Source organism: Cataglyphis hispanica, chromosome 1 (genome assembly GCF_021464435.1).
Source record: "Cataglyphis hispanica isolate Lineage 1 chromosome 1, ULB_Chis1_1.0, whole genome shotgun sequence".
NCBI lineage: Eukaryota > Metazoa > Arthropoda > Insecta > Hymenoptera > Formicidae > Cataglyphis > Cataglyphis hispanica.
The window spans coordinates 9924888-9936892 of record NC_065954.1 but is presented as its reverse complement, the minus strand read 5'-3'; the positions used below and the strand labels follow the sequence as shown (position 1 = coordinate 9936892).

Below are 12005 nucleotides of genomic sequence, written 5' to 3'. Positions count from 1 at the left end.
ATTTCATAGATTGTTCTACTATTTCTTCTGAATATTTGTGCAAAAACTGAGCACAATTCTCTTAACAGTTTGGAAATAATTTAAATTTAAAGTTATTATTGATTCTTATGAAAAATCGCCTATTATATATATCACTTATTGAGAAATTTGATAAGAAAAAAATATTATCAATAAAATAAAAATTTTCACATATATTACGGAAATTCTAATAAATATTTATGCAAAACTTGATTTAGAACCACTTATTTGTTTAAAAGTTATTTACTAAAAATTGTAGAAAAATATTTTCTTTTTCTCTCTTTCTGCAAATTACTCGTTTTTCATTGTTTTTTGCAGGTGATTTCAGAGGGTATTCACAATCAAAAGTTTTTGCCATAAATTAGGAAGCCAAAAATAGGAAAAAGATTAATTACAACTATTTTCTTTTACGAAGACGTCAAAATCCATATTATTTTGTGATACTTTAATTTTTTTCATAACTCAGATTTATTTTTTTAATTTTTCAAACAATATAAATGTAAGAAATATGTTTTCTTTTAATTTTGACAATTTTTTGCTACTATTTTGTTACTATTGTACATCCAGAACATCCTTAATTGTATATTTAAGTATTTAAGTAAATGTGTGAGCGGGGGAGACGCTACGCCTCTCCCACTGCCCTCCAGCCCCGAAAAAACTAATCTAATCCAAATTTTTATTAAAAAAATAGAATTTTCTTTCAAAGGGCGGGGGAGGGGCGGAGCCCTTTATATTACAGATAGCCAGCAACATATACTTTACAATGCGAAGCAAGGTTAACCCAATTATTATGTGGATGGAAAAGTGGATGCGTAGGTCTCCCCTCCCCCTAACGAGGGATCTCCATTTTTGAAAGATATAACCTATTTCTGATTTAAAACTAAAATTTTCTTTGGGTTAGGTTATATCTTTTGGAAGTGGAGTCCCTTTGTAGGGTGAAGAGGAGGGTGGAGGGAGTGGAACCCATTGCATACACGCATATATTTTGCAAAGTGAGATTCCATATAGGTTTATAATTTTTTTACTTTGTTGTATGGATGAGAAAGTGTATGCGTGGACACAGTGGGTCCCGCCCCTCTCCCTGCAGGTGGACTCCACTTCTAAAAGATATAACCTAACCTAAACCTATTTCTGATTTAAAACTAAAATTTGATTTGGGTGAGGTTATATTTTCTGGAAGTGAAACTTCTCCAAAGGGGGGAAGGGACGAAACTGCATCCACGCTTGTACTTTGCAACATAAAGTGAGATTAGTTTTGTTTTTAAACTGTATTTGATTGATTTAAACGATACATAGATCATTATATCAAAGAAAACATCAATGCATTCATTAAAAAATCGCATATAATTTGCATATAATTAAAAACTTTTTTTAATAACTTTTTAATAAACAATGAGCGATGATTAAAAACATTTGATTGTTATTCAGGACAGTAACCTTGACAACATATGTCAAGGTCAAGGTCATTGGAGCTGTCTTTCCTAAACAGGACTCTTACCAAAATATCGTCAAAATAAAAAAAATATATGAAAAAATTGTTAAAACAAAAATTTTATGTTTTTAAATGCATTTTACAATAGCGTATCTGGAGTTTTCAAAAACTATAAAATTTTTCAAAATATCCCTACTACTCATTATTTTTTTTAAATATTTTTAAAAAATTTTAAATTATATTAACGCTTATGTTGTACTAAATTCAACCATGTATGATAAAGTTATGTTGCGTAAATTAATCCCGATAAAGGATCTATCATTCACAACATAGATTTGCGAAAATGGGCAAATAGTCTTTCATTTAGAGCAGGAAATTGATTATGGTAAATAGATATGGAATTTTAAAGCCACATTGCATTGTACCACGTAAAATAACAAGTTTTAAAACCCGATCTTCTTATACAGCTGATATAACAATACATCAAAGTGCAGAGAAATTTGTGAGACAGATTAAATCACATATTGATGTAATCAGTGCAGATTCAATTTATAATGCAGATGAAAATGATTTATATAACAGGGTCTGCTACAAATATTATTATTAATATTCAGCATCGTTTGCCAAATCTTCGAAGAAAAGAAAAAATAGATAAGTCATCATAAAATAGCAAACGAATAATATTAGTGTAGGTAGCGTGCATCTTTATTTTATTTTTCAAGAATTAATTTACGCAACATAACTTTATCATACATAGTTGAATTTAGTGCAACATAATAAGTTTTAATACAATTTAAAAATTTTTTTAAAATATTTAAAAAAAATAATTAGTAATACAGCTATTTTAAAAAATTTTTTAGTTTTTGAAAAATCTAGATACGCCATTGTAAATTGTATTTAAAACCATAAAATTTTTGTTCAAACAATTTTTTCATATTTATTTTTGTTTCGATGATATTTGCTTCAAAATGTAAAAATCGATTTTTTGGAAGGGGTTATTTTCTCTCCTAAAACTATTTTTTAGCACCAACAAAAAATCGTTTTATTATTAGGACCCATTACTCTATAATTATGCAAATTTTCAGATTTTTTTTAATTTTCGCGTTGCCGAATGTCCCTTGTTAGAAAGATTAATTTCGCCTGATAGATATTTCTTAATTTATTGTGTCGAATGAGAGGTTGTTAGAATGTAATTTTTTATATCAGTGAAAGAATTTTAATGAAAGAAAAAGATCGTGGAGTCTATTGAACGTAATATAATTGTGTGAAATTATAGTTTTTCTGTGTCCGGGCTGCTATGAGTGTGCTGCCGATGTTGCAGATGTACTGATTCTACTTGTTTATGTTCATATTGCTCATTAATTATCAATTGATGATTGTTAACTATAATATTAAAATATACTAAATTAATTACAAAATCTAAAAAATTGATTACTATATTCCATTCATCACAAGAAAAAAATTAACATATAAATTGTGAAAACTATATGTAAATTTTAACTTCTGATTTATTGAAATTTTGTTACTACCATTACTTCTATATTGAACTAAAATTATTATCTGATACTGATCGACATTCGACCTTATCTAAAAATCCGGTTTCCAATTGTTGTTTATACAGTTTATACAGTTATATTTAATGATGTCACACTCAATTGAAATATAGTAATTATATTAATTAAATTTTAGATATTTCCAATCAGTTCAAAATGCCTATCTGATATTAATGTATTTTTTTAGATTTATTATTCAAATTGAAGGTTGCGTTGTTTTCATTTGATAATTCAAAAAATTTATTATCATTTTTCATAAGTACATAAGGGGATTGTATCTGATTGAGGTTTGTTTTTTAAATTGTTTAAAAACATCGATGATGTAAAATAATCACCACAAACTTTATAATTTTCATATAAATTTTCTGATGACGTATTAATTTTGCGATCACATTTTTCCACAATTTTGTTCTGATAAATGTTTCGTATAAAATATTAATGAAAAAAATATATAATTCAATTAACAATAAATCTGCTAATGAAAATCATTTTTACTTATCTGAATCTTTTGAAAAAAAAAGATGGGAGATTCATGTCCAGAAATATTTGGACAACTTTTTATCGTACAACTATATTCACCTCTCTTCATTTTAATGTAGCACACCTTTTTTGCCAAAAATAACGAAAAAGTTTTTGTGATCATTAATTAAAAAAAAAAGAACAAATTATTCAAACGAAAAATAATACATAAAGTTATAGCTGAGGTGAATTGTTTGATTTATCATTCAAATTAAATGTTGCGTTGTTTCCACTTGATAATTCAAAAAATTTATTATCATTTTTTATAAGTAGAGTATAAGAAAATCGTATCTGATTGAAGTCTATTTTTTAAATTGTTTAAAAATAAAAATTTTTTACATCGATAATGTAAAATAATCACCACAAATTTTTCAAATGAATGTAAGGTTGATATGATATTCTGGCATACACTATTGTTAGATGTACAAATTTGCACATGCGTATTAAAATTGTATTTCAGATCGGACGACTTGTCGCAACTGGGTACGGTTAGACTGTGGTATAGATGCAGCAAAGATCTTGTCAATATACTGTACATAAATATTAAAAGGACATTCTTGATCAAAATTAGAATAACAATTATTGATAATACTATCGGATATGATAATTGCCCATGATTGAAAAGAGATTTGTCCCATCGATTGACAAGTTCTAAACTTTGTTGGCTGCCAACTCGAGGGTAGAAACACATCCTACTTTGTAGAGTGTTTAGAATTGCGATAGGTTTTTTGTGGCAAAAGTGAATTGGCAGGTTTTAACAAATGACATAAAATTGACATAATTTTTTTATAAAGTTTATTTTGCTGAATGATTTTTTCTTATTAATTGTAAGATTGAAAGATGATAAAGTTGGAGAGAAAAAAAGAAAAGAAAACCAGTATCAAAATAATTGTGAGTTTTTATGTAGGAAGCATTTTTCTAGGCAAGACCCGACTTATCAAGAAGCGAATCCCCAACATTTTGACGACGTAGCCTCCATAGATTGATTATAGATACCTTCCAAAATATATGTCATTTTCACCTTATCAGAATTTTCAGGGTTAGGCAGTTGGACATAATGAGATGTAGATATGACTAATGAATAAAAGCTGTGCAAGTGCATAAAAAGTTATACAATAAGTAACAAAGAATGATAAAATATAATGGACTTTGTTTTAATGTGTACATCAATCAGTACATCAATATTGGCAATAAATACGCTAATAATTAAGAGAACTTGCAATAGTCTTTAGAAACCGTTGCCTACGAGGAAGTAAACTAATAGAGCACTCTGATACTTCGACTAAAGCAGTAGTCTAGGAGTAGACTGATATAACTAGCAAAACTTTAGCAATCATTTGCTTACACATCAATACAATGGTGGACATAGCGCAATCTTACTATTGCGTTATGTAGATTGCTATCTTTATTATTGTGAGTGCTTTACCTCACCAGTTACAGGAACTATAACAAGAAGCAGGTCAAAATCGATATTTTTGTAACAGTACTTTTACAGTGCATTGCTATCTATTTTAGAACGCCATTCGCAGTATTAATAATACTCGCAGTGAACAACTAAATGCAGTCTAATCGTAAAATATATCGTATTTTATTGCAGTTTTTGATACAGAATTTTTTTATTAAAATAATAAATTTGAATAAATTGTAGCATAAATGTTTCAAGTTTTGTTATAGAGTGATTTAGAAAATATAATACAATTAAGGTGATTTTTTGTAAAATTAAATCAAAAATATAAAATAAAATTGTTTTATATATATAATACTTATTTCTTGAAAAAATTAATTTTAAAATTTAAAAAATAATAACTATACATGCACATATAATAGCTGGTTTTTATAGTTTGAATTAATTCCAACAATCTTATGTCATAATATATGTATATTATCGAATTCGTTTCAATAATAAATTATTATAATACATAAATATAAAAACACAGTTTTACTTCCTATATTAAAAAAAGAAATGGAAGAAGCTATATGTGTGTATATGTGTGTATATGTATGTGTGTGTACGCGCATATATTTGTATGGACATGTGCGTATGTGTGTGTGAGAAAGTGAGAGAAAGAGGAAGAAAGGATTAAAATTTTTATGTCTTATATCTTAATATGATATTATATACATTTTTAATATAAAATGTGAATAATCAATACTTTATAAAAAATTTTTTTCTGAATTCAGATCTATACCAGATCGATATGTGGAGAAGTTGGTAAACGCCAATGTCCTTTCTCAAAAAAGTGTTAAAAATACTATCGAAAGCCATACCGCATTATTGAATAAGGCTTTAAAAGAATCGGAAGATGTGTCACGACATCTAACCACTTCATATCTCACTGGAAGATGGACGGGAATAAAACAAGCTGAAGCCAATATAACACGATGGGATACTGGAGTTGACTTGCGTTTGTTACAATTCCTGGGGAAAAAGAGTGTTCAAGTACCACCAAATTTCGTAAGTAAATTTATTATTAATATAAGAATGTATAAATACGAGAGATATTCGGAAATCAATCTCTAGTAGCTTGCAAAATAAAACAAAAAACAGGAAAAACATTTCATTTTTTTATACATTAAAGTTATTTACATACATATATATATACTTTTCTTCGACATAATCGCCATTCGAATTAAGCATTTGTCATAGAGTGGCACATTTTTTTTTGTATATTTTTATCAAAATACGATGCCGCTGGCTAAACTGAAATCTCAGCCAGCTCCTAGCCTTTTTCATCAACTCTTCGTTATTTTTGCTACGTTTGTCACACTTTCATGCATATGAACAGATGAAAGTCATTCAATGTAAGATCGAATTCCCATTATACTGTTTCATGAATTTCAATGGGAATTTTAATTCGAGTCTTTCAAGTGACTTTCATCTGTTCACATATATGAAAGTGCGGCTATAGAAACGCAATTATTCGAAGGCAATTGATGAACAGTATTACAGCATCGTATTTTTAAAAAGACATATAAAAAATTGTGTTGTGCTATTACAATTGTCTCAATTCAAATGGCGATTATGTCGAAAAATAGTATATATACAAATGTAAATAATTTTTATGTATAATAAAATATTATCTATGTTTCTTGTTTTATTTTTTAAGCCTACCTGCCAATTTCCAAATAGCTTTCGTATATCTTCTTATATCTTTTGCATCATTATTATTAACTAGTCACGCCATTTATGTTTACGAAAGAAATTTTGCGCGCTATTTCAAAGTTAACTATTACAAAATTCCAATCTATATATCCAGATATCCAAACCTGCCGAAAGCATGTATCTCAAATGTGTGTTGCATATTATGTTAGCAGAACTTTGGCAATAGCTAAACATGATCTGCCATTTTAACATTACAAATCGAAGATATCTTCGTGAATCGATGTCTTTGATTTTTGGAGCGTTAAGGTATCTTTTTGATTTTTGCGCTAAATTTGCTGCATGTCATCCGTGAACTTCACTCATTATGCGGCGCATATGTGAGAAAAAGAATGAGAACTGTATATGATATAAAAACTGAACTTAATAAAATACTTGATAAGTATGCATATTAGGGAATTCATCAAGATTTTAGACAGCGCTCATTGTTTATTAAAAAGTTATACAGTTAACAATTTAACTGTATAACTTTTTAAGAAACAATGAGCGATGTCTAAAATCTTTTGGATAATACTTGTTATGATCTTGACAATATACATCAAGGTCATTGAAGATGAATTCCCTAATATGCATACTTATCAAGTATTTTATTAAGTTCATTTTTTTATCAAGTTAACAATTTAATTGTACGATAAAAATAAGTAAATAAGATAGTTTAAACTTCTCTGATTAAAAAAAATCATGAATTTTATATTAGTTGTATATTTAAATATTTATGTAAATTTAAACAAGGGGAGAGAGCCGCTTCCCCTGCATCTTTTGGTGCGGAAATGTCTATCGTATATTTTTGCGTTGGCCTCGGGATTATGTAAGGTTCACATCCACTAAACCCTGTGTTTCGGTTGTGTCCCGAAATGCACTTTTCACTCAATAATCGGGACACAATCCACAAAGCGCGTTTCATGCCCCTCCAAAGTTGATCAGTTGCGCTTGCGATTAGCGCATTTTTACTCTGCGAAAAGGGATGATGAAGCCATCTTCTCTCGCTTTTTGCTTCCGTCTTTTCAACGGGAATTTCCTTCCCTTTATCAGGTGAATTCTATCTGTTGGGCAAGTCATTCGATTTTATCTTTGCACTTTCTCCCCTTCTTTTTGAAAAGAGCGGAGCGCTTAGGTGAGGACCCCCCGCTTCTCAGTATCTCACGAGCGCCTCTTGCACTCCTATATCTAAAAAGCCTAATCTAATCTAAATCTAATTTTTATTCAAAATATATAAATTGATTTGGATAAGATTAGTTTTTTTGTAATGATTACACAGTAGGAAAAAACAAAATTCTCTCTGAAGTGCGATAGTACGTTTTTTAAAGATTTTTTCGCGCTGAACATGATGCGGTTGTTGAATTCATCTAACACATCAGGATTTAGAGTAAATTGGAATAAAAGGAACCAAAAATAGTGTTTTTGGCCATTTTGAACATTTTCTTGCGGCAAAAACAAAACTGGTTTCTAAAAAAATTTAAGGGCATTTGAAAGTATAATTCAAAAGCTTTCAAACAAATTTCGATTCATGATCGTACGGCATTTTTTCATCAAATTATAGCTGTTTGAATTTTAAACATTCTGTATAATTTACAAGGAAGGTAAATATATACTTATGTAGTAATAGATCAAGTATAAACTTTGAGTATATATGCTATTACACTTAATTGTCAATTCAAAATGGCGGAATTACAATAAGTCATCAAGTATAAATTTTGAATACACATGCTATTACACTTAGTTGTCAATTCAAAATGACGGAATGATAATTATACTTGACTATTCTTTGCAAATAAATTCTGATTACAATTACTTTTTTTATTTACTGCTATATATAAGTATGTATTTACCTTTCTTGTAAATTATAAAAATGTCTAAAATTCAAACAGCTATAATTTGATAAAAAGAAAGTCGTACAATTATGAACCAAAATTTTTTCGAAAGCTCTCGAATTATACTTTCAGATGTTATTAGGTTTTTTAGAAATCAATTTTCTTTTTGCCTTAAAAAATTTTTAAAATAGCTAAAAACGCCATTTTTAACCCTTTTCATTCCAATTTACTCTAAATCCTGTACTAGCTAAATTTAGACAATGATATCGTGTTCAGCGCTAAAAAATCTTCGGGAAATGTACTATCGCACTTTGGAGAAAAAGAAAAAATGATTTTTTCTCCTACTTTGTTATACAGACAATAATTTAATATTAATTCATAAATACGTAGTATAGTGTAGGTAGTGTCTTGCGTCAAATAACAATGAAGCATCTGGACGCAAATCGAACAATTAAGTGTATCTCAGATTATTAAATCTGAATAATGGCTAAACCGATCGAATTCTTATTAAGCTTTATGGATAGCTTGAATCTCAATTACGTAATGGAATGTTGTTATTATATCTTCACATGTATTATAAATGTAGATATTATAAGATAGTATCAATGTAGAAATTTCTGTGTAAATACTATTGTCGACAACCAATTGGTATAATATATTTTATATGCTTCCACTATTCAACACAGGAATACTTTAATGGCACTTTATATTAACAGCCCATTCTTTCTTTGTCGTTTCTTTTCGCTCTTTTCTTTTTCCTTTTTCTTGTTATCTTTCTTTTTCTTTCTCTTCCTTTTTCCTTTTTTTCTCTTTGTCTAGGCGTTTTCAAGCAATTCGATATTGAATATATGTATATAAATATATATTTATCTTTTACATATATATAAAAGAAAAAATCCTGACTGACTGACTGACTTATCAACGTCCAACTCAACTTAAATCTAGGAAATATAGTGAAATTTATAAAGTACATTGTTTTTATGACAGAAGCATACCCACTAAGGAAAAATTTTTGAAAATTATGTCCCTAAGAGGATAAAAAAGAAGGTTGAACTTTTTTTTATACCTATAACTCAAAAATCAAAGATGTTACAGACATGAAAATTGGTATTTAGATTGTTCTTTAAGAATAAAGAAATAAGTATTTTACCATTTTCCGAAAATCCAGGTAAGAGAGTTGAAAATGGATTAATTTTTTTTATACCTATAACTCAAAAATCAAAGATGTTACAGACATGAAAATTGGTATTTAGATTGTTCTTTAAGAATAAAGAAATAAGTATTTTACCATTTTCCGAAAATCCAGGTAAGAGAGTTGAAAATGGATTAATTTTTTTTATAAAGATACCTATATCTTAAAAACCGAAGATGTTAGAAAACTACTACATAGGCGTGATATAGTACTTCCATAAAGTTAGCCAGTCAACATTCACTTTTATAATTTTTTTTTTGACAAATCGTTTGTTGGTGATTGTTGGCCTAATTACAACGTTTGTTAATTAATATTTTTTTTGAAAATACGAAAATAAAATTTTGTGTGAAGTTAGCCGGAAAGATATTATTTTTATTTTACTCTTAGTTCAATCGATGCACAATCGTTTATTGATCACGGAAAAACTAATTAAAACATTTGTTGATTCATATTTGCCTTGAAAAACAAAAAAAAAACTAATGCAATAATGGCCATTGCCATTGACACAGATTTTTAATAAATAAATTAAAGCTATACGATTATACTGTTGTTTGGATCAATTCTTGTCGAGAAGTACGTAAAGTATTGCTTATTCATTTGTTATTAAGTAATATTTTTTGTGTGTATATTTTGTATGCTGCATTGATTCTAGTTACATCGACAATAGATTATGAATGGACAAAAACAAATTGGTGGAGAGGATAAAATTGTAAATTTAGATGAAGTTAAAATAGGCAAGAAAAAATATAATACTATGATTAGAGCACAATGAGTTTTTAATGATATTGAACACAATATTCGGAGAACTTTTATTTTATCTGTGCCAAATCGATACTGAAACTCTTTTGCCAATCATCCAATATATTGCAGCCGATTCCATCATTGTACTGACAGATGGCATGCATACAATGCTTTATGTGATGAAAATACACACATTTAACAATAAACCATGCAGCAAATTTTGTAGATCCTAAAAGTGATGCTCATACGCAGAATATAGAGAGATTATCGAGAGTCATGCAATCAAATATTCCTACAGCACATGAGATTATTTTTTTTTACACATTATTTCGCAGAATTTTTATTTAAAAGAATATACAGTTACAATAAATGGCTTGATACTTTTTTTGAAATATAAATTCTGTATATCCATTAAATGATTTGCATATAAATCAAAATTTTTTTGCTTATATGTTGACTATATTTCTTTATGCTTCTTACATATTAATTTTTTTTAATGCGTCTTTCTAAAGTTATTTAATGTAATATAGATATGTAATTATTCGTTCTATTTTAAAGATAAAAAGAAAATAATACAAAATTCCAGATCATAACTCCACAATTGTTCTATGAATGGGAAAATGTATGCGTGGACGCAGTGGGTTTCGTCTCTTCCTCTACTCTACAGAGGGGGTTCAGTTCCGGTAAATATAATCTAACCCAAACCAAATTTTAGTTTAAAATCAGAATTAAATTAAAATTAGGTTATATCTTTCGGAAATGGAACCCCCTCGTATACAACACCCACTGCAGCTACGCAAATATTTTACAACGCCAAGCGAGATCTACCCAACAATTCGTTCATACACTACTGTATACTATTTCCACATATATATATAGTCGTTTATGCTTTTCAAAATAACTGATATATTTTTTAAACTGTTTTTGTTAATAACTTTTTAATGAACAATGACCGACTAAAAATCTTTTGAATGTTGTTTAGGCTCACGACCTTTATAATATACGTCAAGATCAAAGTCATCGAAGATGTCTTCCCTCATTTTCATTTTTACTCCAAGAATAAATCTTGACTATTCTAAAAATATTGGTGATAGAAAATAATGTTTACGACAGTCTTATCTTATAGAATGCAACATAAGCATAACTTTGCTTGTATGATTGGTGAGAACGATCGTCCTAGTTGCCATAACTCTTTTTATATTTTTTTTGTGGAATGGTATATATGCACAATCTTCTTTCACTCATTTCGCCAGTTTCCACTTCTCAGATTTTATTGCATATTTCATGGAATACATTCATTCCGCTCTTCCTAATTACTTTCAACATTTCTGCGACTATACCATTTATTTCCGATTATTTTGATCTCTGATTTTTAAGTTTTCCCATAATAGTTACCATTTCGCGTCTTAATATTGAAAAATCAATATTTTATGATCGTATTAGCGTTGATTCTTTTTTTTCTTATGTCTTCATCCGTCAATGTTTGGCAGTATTGACACTATCTTTCTATTATTTTAGATTTATTAGTTATTAGTTAATGTGATGCCATTATCATTTTTGATAGGGAAAAAAGGGAAAT

The 12005-nt window shown here is 28.4% G+C and overlaps 1 protein-coding gene across 3 annotated transcripts in view; it reads left to right on the top strand.

The window, feature by feature from the left end:
• LOC126849809 (2-oxoadipate dehydrogenase complex component E1) overlaps positions 1–12005 on the top strand; it is a 128459-nt gene that overhangs the window by 54350 nt on the left and 62104 nt on the right. For all 3 annotated transcript variants that reach the window (XM_050592071.1, XM_050592081.1, XM_050592062.1), the window contains exon 8: positions 5704–5977. In XM_050592071.1, the coding sequence (XP_050448028.1) occupies positions 5704–5977 (274 nt within the window). The remainder of the gene's footprint in view (positions 1–5703; positions 5978–12005) is intronic.